The 23835-nt window shown below is 34.6% G+C and overlaps 2 protein-coding genes across 4 annotated transcripts; both read right to left on the bottom strand.

Annotated features, from left to right (window-relative positions):
* Window positions 1–34: 34 nt before the first annotated feature.
* LOC109158195 (serine/threonine-protein kinase ATM) lies at window positions 35–3369 on the bottom strand. The gene is made up of 2 exons (XM_019306067.1): window positions 2949–3369; window positions 35–2787 (listed from the first exon to the last, which is right to left on the bottom strand). The coding sequence occupies exon 2, from the start codon at window positions 2719–2721 to the stop codon at window positions 277–279; it is 2445 nt and encodes an 814-aa protein (XP_019161612.1). The 5' UTR covers window positions 2722–2787; window positions 2949–3369; the 3' UTR covers window positions 35–276.
* Window positions 3370–6154: 2785 nt separating this feature from the next.
* On the bottom strand, window positions 6155–13345 carry LOC109158326 (monodehydroascorbate reductase 4, peroxisomal-like). Of its 3 annotated transcripts, none has more exons than XM_019306256.1 (8): window positions 13023–13345; window positions 12153–12204; window positions 11876–11956; window positions 11603–11721; window positions 10946–11165; window positions 10363–10481; window positions 9345–10091; window positions 6155–6268 (listed from the first exon to the last, which is right to left on the bottom strand). In XM_019306256.1, the coding sequence occupies exons 1-7, from the start codon at window positions 13140–13142 to the stop codon at window positions 9366–9368; spliced, it is 1437 nt and encodes a 478-aa protein (XP_019161801.1). In that variant the 5' UTR covers window positions 13143–13345; the 3' UTR covers window positions 6155–6268; window positions 9345–9365. The 3 variants fall into 3 exon arrangements, with proteins under 3 accessions (XP_019161801.1, XP_019161802.1, XP_019161799.1); XM_019306257.1 differs by lacking the exon at window positions 6155–6268 and adding an exon at window positions 9054–9331 and having other exon boundaries at window positions 9366–10091; XM_019306254.1 differs by lacking the exon at window positions 6155–6268 and having other exon boundaries at window positions 9054–10091; window positions 13023–13344.
* Window positions 13346–23835: the final 10490 nt, after the last annotated feature.

Consider the following 23835-nt stretch of genomic DNA (forward strand, 5'->3'; position numbering starts at 1 on the left):
GATCAGGGGAAGAAGATTCAAAACCACACAAGCATTTCAGCCATCATTTTAGAGTAATAATAACTAGCTTCTAAAGAGCAGTAAAGTATATCTTATGAAACTAGTTACAACTGTCCCTCTGAAAGTTCATGAAGCCATATTCCAATCTACCATCCTATATAAATAAACTGTCCATCCCTCTACTTCCACACAAGAGTCTAAGAAGTCATCTGATTATTTGAATGTCCATCCTTGACACAAAAAGGTAGCACTAAGTACTATATATATAAATATATATCATGGGGCTACTACATCCATTGTGCTCACCTTCTCCAGCAGTCCCTTGATCTCACCCTCCAGGTCGAATTTCTCCTCTGGTGATATTTTTCCATTACACTTTCTCAGCATAGATTTCAGAATGTTGAGGTTCTGCTTGATTGAACCAATCTCCGAAGCATCATCGCGTTCCAACTGCGAGTCGAGCAAGACTCTGGGATCCTGCTTGTGTGGAGAGTAACGGAGCCTGTAGTTAACATGGGCACCGCCAAATGGGCTTTGCTTAACAGATTTCCTGAAGGCCGCTTCTGCATCAGAGCCATTCTCATAGACAACTTGAGCGCAGTTAGAGTTATAGAAGGTATTAGTTTCCTTTTCATTCAAGTCACCATACCTGCTGAATATTCTAACAAGCTCTTCTTTAGATGGCAGAGGATACCCAGGTGAGAATGTTACGACGAGGGATACAGGAAATGTTTTTCTAGCAGCTTCCTTGTCTTCTGCTTCCCCAGAAGATGTTGAAGCGGGTTTCTTGAGCTTAGATGTTTCTGCCTCGGCCAGTTTAGTCTTCTTTCCTCGTTGCTGTGACTTAGCATTAGTTGCACTCGGTCCATCTACATGGTTTTCTATCGGGGAGCACGGTGATTTTCTCTTCCTCCCAGATTGCCTACTGGTATGCACCTTGTAGTTTGTTCGATTTAAATAGACTGACTTCCTGAATGCACTAATGAATTCTCTAACCATATCAAGGGTTCCAGAGTTGCTTGAAGGGTCAATGGCAGTAGATTGAAACTCTGTTAGGACTTGATTTATAGATGCATTCGTATAAACAGTGCCAGGTGTCTTCTCATGATTTTCTTTGCCAATTTGAGTTTCCATGTCAAGATCATCAGGTTGTTCCAGAACCTTTTCCTTCATTTCCTCGGAATTAGGAATTCCGACTCCTTCTGCAGCAGGCTTCATCTGCTCGCCAACTCTAGCAGTTTTGGAAATTTTTTCAGAATCTGCTTCAAATTCTCTCTTAGCACTCGACCTTCCAGTAATCCACCTAGGGCTTGTGTATGGAGGTGATAGATACTTGCTCTTTTTCCTTTCCCTTGAAGCAGGACTCTTTTCAGATTCTTCTTTGGCCTCTCCTACATTGTTCCCAGAACCATTTTCACTGCATTTAATGGACAATAAAGGATTCCTCCTTTTCTTTGCAATTTTTGCTGAACTATAGCAGTCGGTCTCCTTCCCACATTCCTTAATACCCGTTTCAGTAACCTGAGCAACACCATCACCGCTATTCCCAACATCCGACCTGACGTTTTCTCCCATTAGTTCAGCCACGCTTTTTTGTTTCCTACGGTGGTAAAGCTTATCATCAGCAAGTACTGGGCAATTTATAGGGCCGGTATTTTGGCAAGAACCCCATTCGTCATCCAGGGGACCCTTGATAGGTACCTCAATAGAAACACTGAAATCAGTTTCATCCAAAGCATTATTTCTAGTCTTATCCTCCAGGCCTTCAATTAGACTGGGCTCAGAATACAGAGATAACCGGCAACCCCCTTTTGCCCGATAGAAAGCAGATAGCCAACTAGTGAGGACAACAAACTCAAGCCTCCCGGGAACAGAAGTGGTCCGAGCAAGATCCCTCAACTTTAAAAGTACCAACCGAGGGTCATAACTAGGAAGGGAAAGCGTACGGGTGTCTCCTTTTGGTACAAGAGCTCCTGTCTTGATTCCAGCGTTCATTGCCATGGGCCAACCACACCCAGCAATGTGGTCTCGTGGTATACATTGACAAGTCATTCCCAGTACCAACAATGTGCCAATTTCATCGAGAGCCTTATCCACCGCATAAAGGAAAGTCTTGATACTGCTCTGCTTCGACATCTCCTCAAAGTTATCGGCAAAGGGCTTCAGCTGCGATGGAAGGCACCAAGAGAAAGAGCCATCCCCAAAGTAAACCACGAGGAGCCTACCCGTCTGCCTGTACTTCTCCGCAAACTCAGAAGCATCAGACGGGTCGTAAATCCGGCCAGGCCACCATGGATGACTCTTGATTTTACCCCAAACATAGTCACCTACAGAATAGGTGTGTTCAGAAACACCTTCATCAACACTATCCTTTCTCTCATCATCATCATCAGCTTCATTTCCTAATCTTCCATCCCCATTAATAGCTTCAGTTTGTGGCTTCTCCTCTTTCTTCAAAACAGGAGAATTATTATTATTATTATTATCATTTCCTCTTAGTGCCAATTCCTCTTTCTCAGTCTCCAATGTACCATGGACTTGTACCAAAAGAGAAATCCCATCACCAATAACGGCATCCTGTTCATTAACGGACAAAAAGTCCCCATTTTGATCACTGCCCAAACCTCCATTATCACCAGGAGGGGGGGTTTTGGAATTGGTGAGTTCAGTAAAACCAGCCGCTAGGGTTTCAGCGGTCTCTGATTCTTTCTGCGTTGCCATTTTAGGGGAAATATCTTAAAGATTGCCCTGCCCTATCTAATACCCCGATAATCGCGGGGACCAAGTCTGGAACCAGAGAAGTAAAAATAGTATTATAGTTGGAGAAAAACAAAAATAGAAATAGCCCCAACATAGGAGGATATGATACACAGGAAATCTAGGGATTTCGATTCCTCATGGAAACATTAGTAAACACACAACACGAGTGAAGAAAAGGGCATTATTACCTCAACAAAAATGGGACCTTTGGACTCTCTTCTTCTTCAACCAGTCAACACAGATTTCTGCAGCTTCTAGATAGGCTTCTTCTTCTTCTTCAGAGCTTCCCAAACCAAGAAATGAACAAGTCAAGAAAGTTTGAGAAACGAATAAATAAAGTGATGAATAGGTAGCGCTCTTCTTTTCTAGTTAAACGCGATTTCGACCCGGCGCTTATCTCAAGATCAAAATATCACATCATTTTACTGCTCGAAACTCGAAACCTTTTTAATTAATATGTTTTGAGTTTTTTTTATTTGTTTTTTGAGACGGTGAAGTGAGGATGATTGATCGCGGAGGAGGTCTCACTCACTCGCTGGGATGCAAAAATAAAAGCATACTCGCTTGAGGCTGAGGTGGTGAGTGGTGGGTGGTGTGCGGTGTCGCCACCCAATGAGTGACAGCCGTACAGTAAAGATTCCACCAGAAATAGGATGTACGTACGGCAACCTCACATGTTTGAGAAGAGGGGTGTTTGAGTTTGAGTCTTTTCCAGCTTGAGCTGCGTGAAACAAACAAAACAACGTTGGGCAAGGGGCATGGGCATGGGGTTTGGTTTGGTGTCAATAATGGCAACAATGGAGCCACCCAACCAACCAATTCATATTTTGTGGATCAACTCCATCTTATATTGTGAATTTTGATCTAAAAATTATATATATGTCGTTAATATATTCTCAATAAATTAGGTGTCTAGGTACATGACTATGTAATTTGTATCATATTTTGTTCTTGACTATCAATTATTTTCAGATTAGGTGCATGACTATGTAATTTGTTTCACATTTAGTCCTGTCGTCCAATTTTTCGGTCAAGTTTCTGGCCAATTATTGCAGGAGTTTCAACGAGAAAAATAATATATTCTAATTAAAAAGCTATTTTCGGCCAACTATTGCCTACAAATTTATTTTTCTTGTTGAAATTTTGGCAATAGTGGGCTGAAAAATTGAACGGCATGACCAAATGTGATACAAATTACATAGTGATACACCTAATTTGAAAATATTAATAGTCAATGATCAAATTTGATAGATGTACAATAGTTAAGGGATCAAAAGTGAATTTTTTTTTTAAATAAATTAAAGGCTTATAATATGTTAACTGCAGACACATAATATATCAACTATAATAAGATGGATCATGGTTCATGGTATAATTTGCCGATAAACTGTGGACTAGGAAGTAATACAAACTAGTTTAAATAATTTGAGCAAATAAATTATGATCGTTAACAATGGTAGACGACAAATTTCGATAAAGTCTATGTAATAGTCTCTCTCATGTTCGTTGTGATCTTGTCATTTGCTTCTCTCATCTTTGTTTTTCTTCTAAGCTTCTCCTATATTTGTTTTGTTGAGTGTATTATCAAAGTTTTATCGATCATGGATCTCAATCAACAGATAGAAGCTAAGCAACAAGAGTTCAATAACTGCGTGGATCGTTCAATTTCATTTAATACACATTGTAGTTTCATTACAGCACCACTAAAGTATCATTCTAATTCAACTACGGTTTAATTACCAACTACGGTTTCAACTACGGTTTCATTTAATACACATTGTAGTTTCATTACAGCACCACTAAAGTATCATTCTAATTCAACTACGGTTTCATTTGACAATATACACTCAATACGTGATACATGTTATTTAGTTTCATTTTATATACATTATAGTTTCATTACAACACCACTAAAGTATCATTATAATTCAACTATAGTTTCATTTGACAATATACACTCAATATGTGAGACATGTTATTTAATTTTATTTTATACACACTGTAGTTTCATTACAGCGGGCACCACTAAAGTATCATTATAATTCAACTATAGTTTCATTTGACAATATACACTCAATATGTGAGACATGTTATTTAATTTTATTTTATACACACTGTAGTTTCATTACAGCGGGCACCACTAAAGTATCACTCTAATTCAACTATAGTTTTATTTGACAATGTATACTCAACATGTTTGACATGTTATTCAGTTTTAATTTATACACACTACAATTTTATTACAATACCACTAAAGTATCATTCTAATTCAATTATAGTTTCATTTGACAATATAGACTCAATATATGAGACATGTTATTCAGTTTCATTTTATACACACTACAGTTTTATTACTGCACCACTAAAGCATCATTCTAATTTCTAATTCAATTACAATTTCATTTGACAATATACACTCAATATGTGAGACATGCAATGTTATTTAGTTTCATTTTATACACATTGTAGTTTTATTTCATCTTGAGCATGTCGTAGACATAATCATTTGAACGTAACAGCTGCTGTGTGGACCCATTGAATGTAACAACTACTGTGTGGACCCGTTGAACGTAACAGCTGCTGTGTGGACCCATTGAACGTAACAGTTACTGTGTGGACCCGTTGAACGTAACAGCTACTGTGTGGACCCGTTGAACGTAACAGCTACTGTGTGGACCCGTTGAACGTAACAGCTACTGTGTGGACCCGTTGAACGTAACAATTATTGTGTGGATCCGTTGAACATAACGGCTGTCGTGTGGACCCGTTGAACATAACAATTATTGTGTGGATCCGTTGAACGTAACGGCTGTCGTGTAGACCCGTTGAACGTAACAGTATAATTGCCGTGTGAACCATGGTCCACATGATTGATAATTTGCTCCACCAACACAACACAATGATCACACTTCACATTTTCATTTTCAAATTAAGATGAATAACAATAATACAAGGAAATTTCTATCTTCATTTTCAACTTTTAAAAACTTCTTTTTAAAATCTTTAATTCAAAATTTGAAAATGTGTTCAAGTTCAATGATATTTTAATTTTCAAAATACGAAATTGTTTAATTCAAATTATTTTCTTCAAAAAATAATAAATGTCATTAATATTTATAAAATGTTGGTGGCGATACATGTAAGTACACTGCATTGTTATGAGATAGGTAATGCAGGAGCGAAGTTAGAAGTATTGTTCAATGGGGAAATAAATTAAATAGGGTAACAAAATATAAAGGTTTATTGTTGGAACAAATTTAAACATTTGCACTTTGTTGTGATTATATCCAAACACTTGCGGAGTACATTTCTTTTAGCAATTTTACCTTATTATACTACCCAACTTACCATTAGGACGATACAATCTAAATTTGTTGAATTGGACTATTATTTGGCAATAAAGCATCTTTACAATCACAACATTTTTCAAATTATCATTGTTGGTCTCAAAACAGTGAGAAAGTTTAGAAATGGGGGAGGGGGAATGGGGATGAATACACTTTCTACGATTTTTTGAAAAGAGTTAATACCCAAAATAGTCCCTCGACTATGTCGTAATTACCAATTTGGTCATCGACTATCATTCTTACCCAATTAAGTCCTCAACTATACAATTTTTACCCAATTTAGTCCTTTGTCAATTTGACTGTTTGTTGACTGTCAAAAGTGGAAATAAAGTTGCAATTTTACAAGTTTTCTCCTTCCTCCTCATTTAGCAGCGCCAAACCATGTAGCAATAAGCTCCGGTTGGGTTCTAAACCTGTCAGTATCGAAGTAGTGGTTATGCATCGGATAGCCCATGAATTTGATTTCCAACGATTTTTTGACGATCGAAATCTGATCGGAGTGTATTGCTGCATGGTTTGGCGCTGCTAAATGGAGAGGAAGGAGGAATCTTGTAAAATTATAATTTTATCCCGACTTTTGACAGTCAACAAACAGTCAAATTAATACAGAGGACTAAATTGGGTAAGAATTGTATAGTTGAGGACTAAATTGGGTAAGAATTGTATAGTTGAGGACTTAATTGAGTAAAAGTTACATAGTTGAGGACTTAATTGGGTAAGAATGGTAGTTGAGGACCAAATCGGTAATTATGGCATAGTCGAGGGACCATTTTGGGTATTAACTCTTTTGAAAATATTAGTGAGCTTAAATTTCCAAATATAAGTTTTTAAACCTTTAAAAATATTATTTCAATCAAAAAATTGAAGTGTGTTGCAAAAGGCTTAAAGAAAATTGACTAAATAATTTTGTAGCGGTTTGCTTGGAAACGTTTGTGTGTGTGTGAAGCTCGAATAGATAAATAATCAAAAATAAAAAACATATGGTTAGAGAGATTGAGTCAAGTTTTTATAGTGATTCGGGAAACCACATACTCCACTATGCTCTTAAATACATGAGCGATTTCACTAGTATTTCTTCCAAATACAAGTGACAACACCATCAAGTCAGTAAGAACGACTTTCTTTACAAAGCTGCATGTTCTTCATTGCAACACCTTCGTCTTCAAGGGTATACCACCAAGTCGTTTTGAAAAGGATGAAAGATGAACTGAGTCGTTAGTCAACAAGAATAATCTTTAGACAGAATCGCAAGGATTCTTAAAGTGCTTAGAGCTGGAATGGCTGAGGGCTTTAAGAAAATTTGCGTAAGCTTGTAGAGATGCTCGTTACTCGTTAGTCGTATTTTCGTCTTGACTAATGCTTTAGGGGGGTGCTCTATTTATAGAGTTGAAGACTTTGAGAGCTTAAAGTTTGAAATATTTCCGTTGGTTTCTTTTGAAATGGTATGTGTCCAAAAGCTTGTAACTAGGGATGTCAAATGGGCTAGCCTGCTGGGTTTTGGACTAGCCCTACAGGGTTGGTAGACTTGTTGGTTTGGGCTAAATGGTTTTTTATTTTTTCTTTTTGAGTTGGCTTGGCCCTAACCCTAAACAACGGGTTGTTAAGCTAATTCAACGAGCTAAATCACTAAACAAAATTTTTATTACAAATAGAGTAGGTTCATAACTATATATATATATATATATATATATATATATATATATATATATATATATATAGTGTGTGTGTGTGTGTGCGCGCGTATAGTGTGTGTGTAGTGTATATATAATGTGTGTAGTGTATAAAAGTACATTATTTTATATATACTATCAAATAATGTACCTTCAATACACAAATAATATACATTTAGTATATTAAAAATATACTCTATATTCATGATCCACACAAGTTGTATGGACTATGATCCATCCAATAATGATTGGATATTACACGGGCCAGCTCAACAATCCATGAGCCGGCCCAACTCAATCGGGCCAACCCAATGAGCTTACTTTTTTATTGGATTGATCTTTTTGGATTTTAACCCTGCAATTTTTAGGACTTATTGGGTCAGCCCATTGGTTCAGGGCTAAATTAACATCCTTACTTGTAACTTCCTCCTTTTATGGCTACACGCAATTGACCTTTGGGTAATGCAAGCTTTTTTCCCAATTTGAACATGATACGACCAACCGCTTTGTTGTAGCGGTCAAAAAACATGGTGGCTCTTTGTCACAAGATGTGAGTCAGATATCTTTGAAGAATATGCATAACATCTCTTATCACCAAGAGACAAATGACTTTCCTCTTAGGCTCCATATTTCTTTATCGGTTATACTTGTTGAAGATGGGCTAATATGAGACTTGGAACTGATGTAACTAAGGTTGGATGCTAAAACATGTATCGGAAGACCCTACAACATGTACATTAGATCTACCATTTTGACCTTACTAATGCTACAAGAGGTATGCTTGACTGGGTCTACCGGAAGTGAACGCAATCACCTTCCCTTAGGCAATATTTTGCAATTTGTCGGACCTCTACTACAACTCCTAAGATTTTCCGAAGGCAAACCTCTGTTGAAGGCTCTTAAGATTGATACAAAAGAAAGGGGGGTCTAAGTTCTTAATATACATCTGTAACATCATCAAAATCTATATAAAAAATAAAATAAAATTAATGGCCTAATGTAATATTACACAGCAAAGACCAAAACCTTATCTTTCTTCATGTTGCAACGAACTACAAAGGGTGAGCAACAATTAACAAATATGAACACTAATAACCACCAGACTACCACTACCACAAGACGACGACAACCACCACCACAACTACCACATCACCACCACCACTACAACCACTACCACACCACCATCACAACTACCACCACCACCAACACTACCACCAAAACCAACCACCACCACATAAGTAATAGTAATTGAAGCAGTAAGGAAAAAGGGAGGAGCTGGAATTGAAAACTACTCCGTAAAAATTATTACATCCATGCATCAAAATCGTTACAGATTAATTAGCAAACTGTAAATCTGTAATTGTTAAAGCTTGCGGGAATTGCAGAGGTTATTTTATCAGCAATAGTTAGAATTAGCTTGAAAGGAAGCTGTTACTGTTATGAGGGGTATATTGGAATGAATTCCTGAAAAGTGAAGCCATGAAGATGGCTATTCAGTGGAAATCTCATGAAGCTGAAGCAGAAGCACAATGAGTGTATGACCCAAGTAAATTTCTATATTGTATTAACGTGGTGGAGGCAAATCCTCTCACCACCTTCGACGCCTCGTACCATACCAATAGGCGAAGGCAGCAATAGATGCGGCCAATACAACACCAGCCGTAGCATGCCAAACATATAACGGTTTCTCCAAAATAAAACCAGAACCACTGGCATCAAGAGGCTGTGAAGTTGGTGGCGTGTGACTCAATGTTAGAGCGAATCCCACCCCTTTCGTTTCAAGTTCAGCTAAGTCTTCAATTCGCGGTCTCAGCCGTGTGACCTTGGATATAGCTTCGTACTCTTCTTTGGTTCCACCCTCGAGAAAAGATCCGACAAGGTGGCCGTTGTTCACCCAGTATGCCCCGAAACTATGTCCTGAAAAATCACCAAAATGAACTACTTCACCCGTATTGTCTCCATAGAATTGCCATGAGAGCGTGAACACTCTGGAGTAGAAAAATGGCAGGTAATCAAAATCTGTTGTGTTCTCTGGATCCAAGATTGCACTCACAGCATGCCTCGCTGATTTCCGTGCAGAGTCGACATGCTCAAGCCTGCGTGTTTCACCAAAGATTTTGACGGGAAAAGCAGCAACATCCCCAACTGCATACACTGAGCTATTGCTCGATTGCATTCTCCCATTTACTTTAATCCCCCCTTTCTCCAATGTCAGTTGGTCTTCAAACAGGCTAGTATTTGGATGGATTCCTGTTCCAACCACAACCATATCCGCAGGAAGCTTAGTGCCATCTCGGAGATTAACCGCAGTAACCTGCATCAGCAGATCATTGGTCCAACTTTCACAATTAGAAGTAATTAGCATACATGGTTGAGAATCAAATGTCTAAATGCATTTATTTCAATAAATACTTGTATCTGACTACATGGAAGAGTCACTATTGTCACAGAAATGGAACTACAGCATTCACAAGAGCATACGTTTCATATGACTGCAGATAATCTTGATGCACTAATTTCTTCAAGCCATTTTTTTGCTGTAGAATATTTTTATAGGTTCAGCTTAGTAATGGAAGTATACTTACCTTCCCATCATCATCAAAATCAAATGATGTTAAGACAGTTCCTTTAGTAAACTTCACTCCTTTAGACTCGTAAAACTCTTCATAGTAACTTGCAATCTTTGGAGTAAAAAGCCGGCCCACTAAACCAAAGGAAAATAAAATAAAGGTGAATATTAAGAAATCTTGGATTAAACCTAAAACTAAGCTTTTAGTATAGACACTAATACATGACAGAGAGAATGAAAAGAACATTAGTTGTATACAATATGGTTTCCAATAACTTCCTAGGAAGTCTCTGGTCTGAGAAACAAGACACACAGGAACTTATTCCTCAAATAGTCTAATGAAACTCACATGAGCCAGGGTTGTGAAACAATATAAAAACCTAAAGTACTTCCTATATCAACTTTGCCCCAAAGAACATTTTTAGAATTTCAGGGATCTAGATACTTATTATTTGATGATTGCAAAGAAGTGCAATAGATAAATAGATGGAATTCCCTGACAACTCAGAGACAAATTGTTCTGCCAAAGTTTCCATCTGCTCTTCAAGCACCCTTTAGAAGCTTGCTAAATGATTTTAAAGCATAAGATAACTACTCACTACAGTGTGCTTCTGGGAAGACCATAGTGACATTTATTTTGTTTATTGCCAAAGAAGCAGCGCACTCCATCCCAATGTATCCACCACCAATGACCACAGCATTTTTACCAGAGCATGATTGGATAACATTTACAAGCCTGTTTGCATCATTCAAATCTCGTAAATAACAAACATTATCAGCATCTGATCCACGCACTCCAAACTCTTCAAGCTTCAACGCCTAATTCAAACATGTCAATCAAACTTAGATCAATTTATACATGTTTGACATTTCATCGGAAAAGTTAACTTAGTAATATGCTTCTTGTTGGCAAGAAGGTTATATACACATTCATCGATCATTAATTCCAAACTTTTCACTACAAGAATTCATTGAGTTTGTTTTATGCAAATCAAAGATTTGCTCTTATACCTTTGTACACTCATTGTCTATTATAGATCTTAGTGAGTAAATGGCATTATCACTGGACAAGACATCATCATTGTTCACTGGTCAAAAATTGTACCGTTGTTATTAACTCAATACAAAGAGTGGCTGCTAAAGTATTTCTAATTTTCTATATTAAACTGCCTGTCCATGCATCATGCTGCAAAACTAAAAATTAATCTGATGTGGTGAAGAAATCAATCAGATAGGTGCAATAATAATTTAAGTACCAGAGCACCAGTTGCAATAATGAGAATCTTGTATGTTATAGTCTCTCCAGTTGCAGTTAATAACGTCTTCCGCTTCACAGCAGCTGACTTAACCCGAGTTCCTAGAACCAATTCAATACCTATAAACAAAAATGCAATCAAACAGCAATCATGATAAAAGTAAACGTGCAAGTGATCCTTAATATTTTAAGGATTAGTAATTCAGTAACTGTCCTTGAAATTTTGCAGTTCAAAATCAACTTTTGCATAAGGAAAAATCAGATATGCAATTACCATGTTCTTTGTACCATTTTGGTGTTAACCTCTGCTCATTAGTACCTACGCAACAGTGAAATGCATTGATACGTGCAGGAGCTGCATGTCACAAAAAATAGTTTTTGAAACACAGAGTTAACAGGTGTCCATGAAGTTTTGATAGGATTACAGGGGAAGATTACTTCTTCTGAGAAATTCAAAACGGAAACATGTTAAGCAACAAAATCACTGGATTAAGGAGAAAATCAAGCTAAAGAATTCCGTGATGCAACCAGGAACAAATCAAGAAGAGTACCTTCTGGAAGTATATATCCTTTGCTCAATGCAGGCCTTTCATATGGTGCAACCTGAAAACCCCATAAGAATTTCAACATACTCCTAATGAGCGCGAAGATAAGGAAAATCAAACTGAAATTTAGTGAATACTGAATAGTGATTGATAACACAGAAGAATCAGTGAGAGTTCTCAGCTTCCATCACACTTCACTGAACAGTATGCAGTTTCTTAAATGCAGCAATAAGCAAAAGAACAGAATTACCTATCAAAAAATTCCCAAAGAAAAATGAAAGGCGGAAAGGGAACAAAGAGGGATTGAGGGAATAAGTTCTTTTGGATATAAAGGAACCTGTGACACAGTTTCACAGCAAATTGAAATTAACATTGAACCGTGCCACAACCATCAAAGCAACTCCCTCAAAATCTAAAAGTTCATTCTACACTCTTACACAGTTCATAAGAAGCAAACAACTGACACTTTAAAATGTGTCATTAGACCTAAATAAACAGCCTCCCAACAACAATTTGCCTCAGAAAATTTCACTGCAAAAGTCCTGTCCTTAACACACCTAATCAGAACTTTAGACCAAAGGTCTAACTGCGTCATTTACTCTACTTTGCAGTTTGCAGCATTAGATAAAGGACAGAAAAATGTAATATACCAACCAAATGTTAGTTCTTATAATTCAAATTGCCTTAACCCCAACTCCATACCACCAATCGGGATTAACAACTATCCAATCGAAAGGTTTAAGCACAGACACGACGCGGAGCATTCATTTCACCAGATGCACAGCACAAATAAATAAATAAATAAATGAATCAACAGAACACGCAAAAGGAAACTTTCTGTGAACATAAATTTGTTTTTAAAGAAGAAATTCATACAGTTTCTTCGGAGATGATGCAAAGTTCGCCGGGAGAGACGCCTCTCTTCACGAATTCATGGGCTGCATACCCAGCTGCCACTCCTCCGCCGACTATCACATACAGAAACGCCCTTCCCATTTGAATTAATGAATTGATTAATTACCAAATTAATGAATTAATAATAATAATATTATTGATTGATTATATCATCCAGATTCCAGGCAGCAAGTAAAAGTGTAAAACCCTCCCGCTCTTTCTTCCCCTTCGCAGTGGACAAACAAATTTGAACACGATATGAGCAACCCACGCAAGTTCTCACCATTTATCATTTTATCCTCCATCCGTAATCCTATTATGAGTTTATTTGAATTGACAACTCTACCCTTCCATTCCATGGACCCCGGATATTACTTATTAGCAGCCATGAAAAAGTTATGATTATTATTAGAAAAAATGATCAAATAAGCCTTCTAACTTCTAACTTTAGTTAATTAAATTCCTAAGTTTTTTTAAAAAGTAATTAAATCTATCAACATTGTATTTTGGTGCAATGAAGTTTAAAAATTAATTATTAACCTATTATCATATGTTACTATGGTTTCTGTCAATATTTCAACCAATTCCGACAATATTTCTGACAATAAAGTGACCAGTGACCGTTCTAAAGTTGTTGGTGAATCAATGGAAGAGTTGGTCGGAACCCTAATAACCTGTGATAACAGATTATTAACAAGTTTCTGAATTTTATTGTATCAAATTAAAATACAATATTAATAAATTTAATTATTATTTTAAAAATTTAAAGACTTAATAGACTTTTAAGTAAAGTTTATTATTATCTGGTGCCTTCATCATCACACTTCTCTATGCGAATGCATTAGAAGTGAAGCACGTATACGGTATACAGGTATTACTTACCCTTAAAGAAACGAAATAATTACCTACCACCAGCGAGAGCAACGAATTCGTTCTTCTCCCAACTACTTAAGATATTAAAAAATAAAAAGGTAGAATTGTCAAATAGTCTTATTTATTACTTGTAAATGTTCAATTAATTTTTTATTTTAAAATAAGATTTAATTAATCACATTTACTTTTAAAATTATGTTCACTTAATATTTTCTCAAAGTTTTTATAAGATAATTCTTCTATAGTGCTAACATTGAATTTAAATAAAAAATAATTTGATAACTTATTTCATTGTTGACTTATTGAAATTCAGAGAGAACTAATACTCTCTCCCTCCTCATCTTCACCACAATCATCACAGCTGCGGATCTGAAAACAAATTAAAATCAACAGCTTCTCTTGGCTTTGCACTACAATTTAGGCTCTTCCTTGTGTGCTCGTGAAAGGTTAGTGATTGATAGCACTATCGACACTCTACACCTCCAAAATGAACAGAATGTAAGATTTTCCCTAATAATATATATTATATATTATATATTATATATTATATATTATATATTAGGGCCTTAATTAAGTGGTGCAAGTTGACTAGGCTTATTAAGTGGTCTGGTTGGACTTAATAACTAGTAGTTGTTAGTCAACCAAACTCTGTGCCTAATATAAACCTGGATTGATGGGATACAGGGTTATGGATTAGATAGCACATTCAGTTACGGTACTCAGACCGCTCAGTAGATACCAATACACCATCTAGGGTTCTGAGTCAGGTCTGAGGCAAAACATGGCTGACGGTCTACCGTTAAGAGGCAACACAACAGGAACATCAACTATGGCTGGAGATCAACACGGCTACGCTTCCACTATCATACGAGGTCAGGTTTCTCGTATACTATGGTTCATATAGTTAGACTATTGTATATCTAACATTTGGTATTAGAGCCTTTTATAATCTCTGTCTGGTTGATTATTATGCCTAAAATCAACAATTAATTTGTTTTATATACATTGAGTTTTGGTATATATTCTGTATATATTAATTCTTCGAAATATGCATATATCTATTTGGTTTTTGATATAATAATTTGTGTATATTTCGGAAGAATTATGTAAGGGACGTTGAAATTGTTTTTCAACCTTAAGCATTAATTTTGTTTTGTTTTTACAAAATTATTGAATCTAAAATTGCCTACTGTTTGCCTGAATTTTTGGATTTATTATCCGTTTTAAGTCTCCAATTTATTGTTTCTCCGGGACTGCTACTGGGAAGTAATCGGCATCTACAGATAAAACAATATTAAGTTAATTTTCATATACATTCTATTTTTGTATATGATTTTGGACGGTTGAAAATTATTTCCAGCATTAATAAACACGATTTTAATTTCTTTTGGGTTTTGAGATTATATGTCGTGATTTTTGGAAATTAACATTGCTGGATTTATTATTTTCTGTTTTTCACCAAGAGGCCGGAGAAAACGGAACAGAGCTAGAATATGACTGCAATCTTCTGGTACTCTTAATTTCCTATTCAAATGCAATTACCTTTATTTTACCATATATTAATATTTGCCTAATTTAATAATTATATATATATATATATATATATATATATATATATATATATATATATATTAATTTTGGTAATGGTGATTATTTGGTTTAATATTGCCATATTAATATTACCTTAATTAATATTGTAAATTATTTTGGCAAATGGTAAATATATAGTAATTGCTTAATTTGAAATTTTAATGCCCTTTAGTTTCTATTTAATTTTGGCATTAAATTCATAATTAAATTATCATTCAATTTGGAGCAAATATTAAGTTTTAATTTGCTATTTGAATTTTAATTTAATGTTAAGGCGCATATTAAATTGCCTCAAGTGTTGCAATTTATTAAGAATTTAGGAGTTCATAATAATATATTAATATGCAAAAATTCAAGCATGCTTTGTATATTCATAAAATTATTTTATTATACATTTAGAAAAGCATATATATTAAGGTTGGATTTAGCATATTATTAACTCATAAATTCATTTTTAAATATCACTCAATTTTAGATCCTTAGGCCAATTTTATGCACTATGGCCTATTAAGGTAGTTTGTTGTGGTTTCCCCTTAATTTTGAACACATTTTAGTTTTATGTGTCTTTGGGACTTTAGAACCTATATTTGAACAATCTATTTTGGGTCCTATCTTGGGTCATTAAAGTATGGATCCTACCATTTTGATTGATATTTTAATAATAATTATAGCTCCTTATAACATGTTTATTAAGTTTTAATTATTACTAACTACCATATTTTGGTATTCATCGTTGGTAATAATATTAAGTTTTGGGTCTACTTCAGTATTAGACCATTTTCCATCCATGTTATAATTCACTTGGGTCATTGAGGTTTATGTGCCTAATTTGAGTGATTAAGTGCTATAATTATTGTTTTGGCTTGTTTAGAGACATTAAGGATTTAATTGTTATTTTGGCCATTAAGAACTATTACTATTGTTTAAGTTGATTAAATTTTTAATCTATCAATAGTTTTTCAGGGCCTTAATAATAATATTAAGTCTTTAATTTTATGGCAAAAGCAATATAGTTGGTATATTGTCTATATAATGGTAATTTGGTTATTACCTTAACTTCAGTCTCCCTAAGTATCATAATAGTCATGATTAATTATTATGTGGTAAAATTGAGATTAGTATTTGACATCCCTTAATTACAGTTTTGCCACTTATTAAGCTAAATTCGGCATTATTAATTACTGTTATTAAGTTTAGGGGCTAATCTCATTTTATTACTTTTCATAATAATTATCATTTCATGGTAATCTGCTATATTTGGTACATTGGCATGATTACCACTTCATTTTACATGACTATTAATGTTGGTAATTAAGTCCTACCAATAAATTTTTTAACGTAACATTGGACGCTGCATCGAGTTTATTGACACCGATAGTGAAGATTGGGAGAATTCTGGAGTTTTTTCTTCTCTTGTGGATCGTCATCGTTGTTAGCGCAATGGGCAGATGCGGTTTGCATCATTAAGGTTAGCCATTAATTATCTTTTATGGTTATTATTGATAATCAGTGCTACATTTATGGTTAATCGCTAATTTGGACTAGTCACATATTTTATCTTTAGAAAAATGGAAACATTTGAAGGCGCATTACCATAATTTAGTTTGTCGTTATTGTTAATGTTAATAGTGATTATAATGTTATTTATTGCTATTAATAATTAATTAATGATGATAACATTAATATTGTTATGGTATTCAGATATGTACCTTGAGCTGTTTCCATATAAATAAATGTGACAATATTCCAGTTAAGAAAATATTTTTCTTGACATTAATGTTTTTCGGATTTCAGATTTTATTAAGTTTTCAAAATTTCCGAAAACGTTTATAAATGTTAGCAGTTTTAACCATTGTTTTTTCATATTTAGTCTCCTACTTAATGTGATAATATTATTATGGCTATTTATTGCTATTTTGGTTATTTGCAATTTTGCCATTAATAATAATAATATTATCAACTGGTTATGGAGAGTGATTTTGAATCAATTTAGCAATCTTGGAAAAACATATTTTCTAGGCAATCGACTATTGCTATTAATTCCATAATTCATTTAGTTCTTTGAGTTATGATTGCCCATATTTGATCAAGTATGAATAAATGAATATTTTGTTTAAATTCATATTATTTAGTTGGTTCATACTCTTTAGATTGTTTTATGCATTCGATCATATTAAGTGCATAATATTAAGTTTAATTATGCAATTAGGGCTTATGAGATTTTAATTTACAAATGCTAGCATATCCTTTTGGTTTGATATTGTTTGAATTTGTAAATTCAGTTATTTCTCATAAATTTGATCTTTATGCATTAAAACATTTTTCCATGGGCTTACAGTTTAAAAAATTTTTAAAGTATATATTCAGTACATTATTATTCAAAATGTTGGGTATCTTTTGGTTTGGACTCATCGGTGTTTGAATATTAAGTTTATACTTTAAAATCTCATATTGTAAATTGCTTTAAGTTATGCAATTTATTTGGAGTATATGAGTTTAATGTTTAATTTTATGCATATTTGTCCTAAGCATAATATTATGTTTTAAATTATGCAATTTTATTATGCCTTTAGCAATGCATACTTTGAGATGGAATTATATTAGTTCCTATTTAAGTTGGACTTATGCATAAACTTTAGTTGCGGTAGTGCCTGAATTTAAGCACGTTTAGTCCGCTATTTTTAGTTCACCATTTAAGCTTTAATCATAGGTGAACCATACAGTTTACTGGTGTATACCCTACAGTTTTAGGTTCATACCCCCAAACAGTTATACATTAAGTATATATGAATCGGGGAGACATACTATTTTTAATGGCCATGACTTAAGAACATCTTGTGCCACTAGTCTCCTTAAATTGATACTCTATTTAAGGAATTGGTTTTCAGTGAGACTTAGTCTCTAACCACTTTTCCTTGGAGTATATTTAGATTTTCCCATCACAATCTGGTATAATCTGTTTGTCAAAATTTTAAGTATTCATTGCCAATGTGATTTTATTTCGGTTTATTAAAGAATAGCGAAAGCATCTTTAATTTACTGAAATATCTTGAGTTCTCAATCTTGGTTAATTAAGGAAATGCTACAGGATATTCAGCTACCTAAGATTATTAAGTTTTAATCACATAAAATTTAGGCAAGAATTTGATAATTGTCTAGTGATCTTATAATTTTAATTTGGTTTGGGAGTAGCCACAGCATCCTTAATCTGTTAAAATTATATATTAAGCGGTTTATTTTGATCACATAAAGTTTTGGACATATCATTAGTGATTAATTGTATGTAATATGATGAAATTTAGCCCACAGGCAATTTCGTTATATTTGTATAATTAATCAGGATGAAATACTGGACTATGGTCATAATTTAGCCCACAGGCAATTATGTATCGGAATGTAGTTTAGTAGTTTTATCAGTGACGATAGAAATAAATCAATTTATTTACTTTATGATTATTTGTAAATATTTTTCAATTCTATCATGAAGTTTAAATTTTATGATGTAAACTTTATATCATATTTCTTAATTTGCCCACATGGATTAAGAAAAGGAACATGATCTCTTAAGTTTTTTATCATAATGATAGTAATGAATCTTATTGATTAAAACTTTAGCCTACAGGCAAGTTTTATGTCATTTGATTCTTCAACTCATTTGATAATAGTTTCATCATAAATAAAATTTTTCAGTTGGATCTAATTGAGTAAAACTTCAGCCCACGGGCAAGTTTTATGTCACTAGATTCTTCTGGCTCTTTAGTAATTGTGAAAAATATTATCATAAGGGTTTCTTAATTGGATTTAATAGAATTAAAACTTTAGCCCACAGGCAAGTTTTATGTCAATAAATCCTTCGACCCATTAGATAATGATTTAATCACAATTTCTTAGAGTTATAAATTCAGTTCAATTATAATTCTAAGTTTCATGGTTTGCATTGGCAAAACATGTATTCAGTCACTTCCCAAAATTTAGCAACTTTTATTAATTAATCCACGAATCTTGCTCGGTTCTTCGGACTAACTGTAGTAAGTTACGTGATTTGACATACCTCTTGGATTCCAATAATGTTAAAATGTTAAAATGTTAAAATGTATCTTTTGAGCCAAATTCTAACTTGGTTTTGAAAGATGTATTTTGTTTTTTTTAGTATGTCCAACTATGGTGGGGAAATATATCTTCATTATTTAGTTGGACTTTAATTGGAACCAAAAATTGATTATTTAGTATGTCCAACTAATGGTGGGGAATTATGTCTTCATTTGTTAGTTGGTCAATAAATCAATTATGAGTATGTATGTTATTAAGTTTATTTTATTAATTTAGCTGAAGAATATTTTAATCAGTGGGAGTGATCATTTTGAAAAAAAGATCATTAAGATACTCCACTAAAGTTTATGGATTTAATTGTTGTATGTTAAACAATAAGTCCAAAATATTCCACAAGTATTAATCTTGTATTTGTTCATATAAATTCATAAGTTCAAATTATTGAACATTTTGTAGTGCAACATATTTATGAAAATGTTGTAACCAAGGAATTTATTAGAACAAAAGCATTTAACTTGTGGTGCATTGTAATTTAATAAATTCTTCAGTGATTAATAGAGTCTTTAGTTTCTTCAAAATTAATCCTGGACAATTTTGTGGGGCATATAAGTAAAACTCATTATGTTCAGTTCATTTAAAATGGACATTGAAGTTATTTGGGAAGTTATGGTGTATGATTAAGATTCCAAATTTATGGACTTAGACGTTTGGTTTATTGTCTAAGTTATTGGAATGCTTCTGTGACTTGACTATCTTTTGGCTATTTTTGATGAGTGGGAGTGACAGACGTGTCAACTCCAAGCTCTTAGCTGTTAGAGATAGTACTTAAAGTTAACTTATAAAGAAGTCATAGAATATAGTTAGCATTATGCTAACATTAAGAGATCTCTACTTAAGGCATGCTTATAAAGTTTTAGAGATCATACAGTGTACTCTTTTGTACAATTTGGATGTGTTTTCTCCTTCAGTTGTGCACATAATGTATTTTGAGAAACATCCCTTAAGGTACCGAGAATAAACATAGGGTTTGTTCATTAAGGACCTAAGTTGGAGAATTAAAATGCATGTGACCATAATGGATACTACTCTGATTAAATAGAGGACATGTCATTATGATTCGTGTGTTTTGTTCTTTGATGAAGGTTGTGCTAGTACTTGCACCAAGTGGGAGAATGTAAGATTTTCCCTAATAATATATATTATATATTATATATTAGGGCCTTAATTAAGTGGTGCAAGTTGACTAGGCTTATTAAGTGGTCTGGTTGGACTTAATAACTAGTAGTTGTTAGTCAACCAAACTCTGTGCCTAATATAAACCTGGATTGATGGGATACAGGGTTATGGATTAGATAGCACATTCAGTTACGGTACTCAGACCGCTCAGTAGATACCAATACACCATCTAGGGTTCTGAGTCAGGTCTGAGGCAAAACATGGCTGACGGTCTACCGTTAAGAGGCAACACAACAGGAACATCAACTATGGCTGGAGATCAACACGGCTACGCTTCCGCTATCATACGAGGTCAGGTTTCTCGTATACTATGGTTCATATAGTTAGACTATTGTATATCTAACACAGAATAGATGCGCTCATTGGCTATCCAATTCAAAGTTTCCTGGCAAATTTGATTTCAAACACCTCGTAGATTATATGACATTTTACAGTTGGTGCACGCCCAATTGAAGCAATTGAAGTAAACAAGAGAAATGAAATTTCAAATTGTGACTAAGAGCGCAAGGGCATGAATAAGTGCTGCCTCTGAGCATGTTCAAGAATTAGGCATAGAAGAGTTTCAAGAAGGATGCTAGTGAGCTCTACAGTAAAGTATGAAAGGGCATTGTAATAGGCATATAAATACCATGCAACTATAGAAAGTTTTAGCAACCCCATATTAAAGATATGGGTCAAGAGTGTAATTTATGATGAAAAAAAATTAAACCCCTATTATTCTATGTATTTTGTGTAATTTTATTTTGTAAAAGGAGTCAAGAAAATAAGTCCAAGGGAATATATTAAGCTCAAGCTAAGCAGGGCTGGACTAATGGATAAAGTTCACATAGCAACTTAAGTATAAGCAAATGTTGGAGGACCGATTTTGCATATTAAATTTGAGCAATAGTTGATATTAGAGCTCAAGTTTGAGAAGCAGTTAAAAAAAAGTTTGAGAAGCAGTTGACAAAGGAGATAAGAATTGGAATTAAGGTTTCCTATAAGTTAAGGATTGGAGCTAAGATTTTCCATGAGTTAAGGTATAAAGCTAAGGTTTGCAAGAAGCCAAAGATAATTAATAGAGCTAAGGTTCCTAGAAACGGATTAGAGTAGCTAAGATTTGAAATATAGCTAAAGTATCATTTCCTGCAGTCCAACTCTCTTCACGACGTTGCTTGCTAAATCAGGAAAATCCTATAAAGTAAAAAATAGCCTGACACCTAGATCAATTAGCAAGAAATAAATGTCAACATACACATCAAATCATCGCTACCAGATCAACAGACAAATTTTGAATTTGGAATTGTTTCTTTCAAAAGGAAAATTTCAAAAAATACATCTATAAAAGGAGATGAAGACCTAAAGGAATGTAACGACAAAAAAGAAAAAGAAAAAGAATAAGAGTGATACATGAGACAAGTATAGAGACATACAAACAAGAAGTGAGAAGTGCAAAAGAGGAGTGAATATAAAAAATCCTTCTTGCAGGTTTCATCTAGAAAAGAGACTTAACAAAATTTCAAATGGTAGATAGAGGAAAGTAGCATGGACTGTGAAATCCTGAGATTAGTGTTGGCTTTGTGATCAAGTTACTACATCTGTTGAAGTTGAGATTAGTGTTGGCTTTGTGATCAAGGCACTACATCTGTGGAGTTTGAGATCAGTGTTGGCTTTTTGATCAAGGCACTTGATCACTTTTCACGGTATCTTAACTATCTTTTATCTGGGTGATTGATATAGTGAATTTTCCATGGAGATAGGAGTAGAGTGCAGTACAAGGATTACAGACACCTTCGAACCACTATAAAATTCTTGTTCTCTGATCTATTTTATTTTACTGCTTTCATGTACTGTATTCTTTCAATATTCACAATCATTTGAATTGTTGAACATTACACTTTACATACATTTATTATATTGTGCACTCTAAGTCACATTTTATTACTTAATTTTCTCCATACTTCTTTTATACAAGTGTGAGTAAAAACCTAGTAAAGTGTGAAAAAGTTTAAAAAGTCTATTCAATCCCCTCTAGACTTTTTACCATCCAACCTGGGCCAACACCGTCATTACCACTTTGAGCAATTGGCCAACCATATACCAAATATCCGCAAACAATGGCCATGTAATTTGGATTACCTTCCCCACCTTTAGAAAGTGGCCAACGGGAACTGGAATTATGGTATTTATCGGCCACTAATACAATCAGACTAGACTGTTGCAAACTACTAATAGTTGCAGGACAGTTTGGACTACCATCACCCCTTTGTGCAAGAGACCAACAATGTACCAATGGACCCAGACACAAATAGAGATAGAAACAAAGAAAGAAGTTGGCAAAGCCAAAACAAACAACTAATCATCAACATTATCATATACAAATGAAGACATGTCATTTAACGAGACTAAAGAATGCACACGAGGAGGCAAGTCAAGTAAGGTGCAAAGAAGAAACTCTCTGTCCTTTCCCGACACCCAATCAGCCAAAGCAGAATAAAACATTAGCCATAGGCGCACAAATCAGTGCAGTCAAAGAGGCACAAGAGGCAAGAAACCTAAGATGCAAGACCTCACTACTGTCCAAATACTAAGGAGCACATGAGGAAGACTTAAAATAGTCAATGAATTCCAATATCGATGTCTCCATAAGGATAGACCTGGTATCCTCAAACAAACACCACTCAAAACATGCAAAGAGAGCCTGAAAACGACCCTGAGTTCCATCCACAGGGCTTGAGCGGGTAACGCCCTAACAAAAGCCACCCCTTGGTTATGCACCAAGACAGCAATTCCCCCCATGGAGCCAAATATAGAGAGATAGATTTAACTTTAGAGATCCAACTGGAGGAGGCAACCATCGAACTAGTAGAACCACACGCCTTGGAAAATGACTATCCAAGTAAGCAAGAATGAGGGGCCAACTTAGAGGCAAGATGTGCTCCCCAACCATTGGGGAAAGATGTACTTCGCAACCGGTTTAGCCACACCAAATATCACCCAAGGGATGCTAGGTAACCCATGACCATGCATACATCCATTCCTGTGCTTCCACAGCTTCCAAATGATC

The sequence above is a fragment of the Ipomoea nil genome, unplaced genomic scaffold, assembly GCF_001879475.1.
Source record: "Ipomoea nil cultivar Tokyo-kokei standard unplaced genomic scaffold, Asagao_1.1 scaffold2805, whole genome shotgun sequence".
NCBI lineage: Eukaryota > Viridiplantae > Streptophyta > Magnoliopsida > Solanales > Convolvulaceae > Ipomoea > Ipomoea nil.

What these genes read in the sequence shown, in the direction of transcription:
- LOC109158195 (XM_019306067.1), bottom strand. Translation starts at nt 2,721, where the DNA reads ATGGCAACGCAGAAAGAATCAGAGACCGCTGAAACCCTAGCGGCTGGT.
- LOC109158326 (XM_019306256.1), bottom strand. Translation starts at nt 13,142, where the DNA reads ATGGGAAGGGCGTTTCTGTATGTGATAGTCGGCGGAGGAGTGGCAGCT. An exon ending in AGGATATATACTTCCAGAAG is followed by an intron (nt 11,957 to 12,152) that starts GTACTCTTCTTG and finishes TGTGACATGCAG; the next exon opens with CTCCTGCACGTATCAATGCA. An exon ending in TTATTGCAACTGGTGCTCTG is followed by an intron (nt 11,166 to 11,602) that starts GTACTTAAATTA and finishes TGTTTGAATTAG; the next exon opens with GCGTTGAAGCTTGAAGAGTT.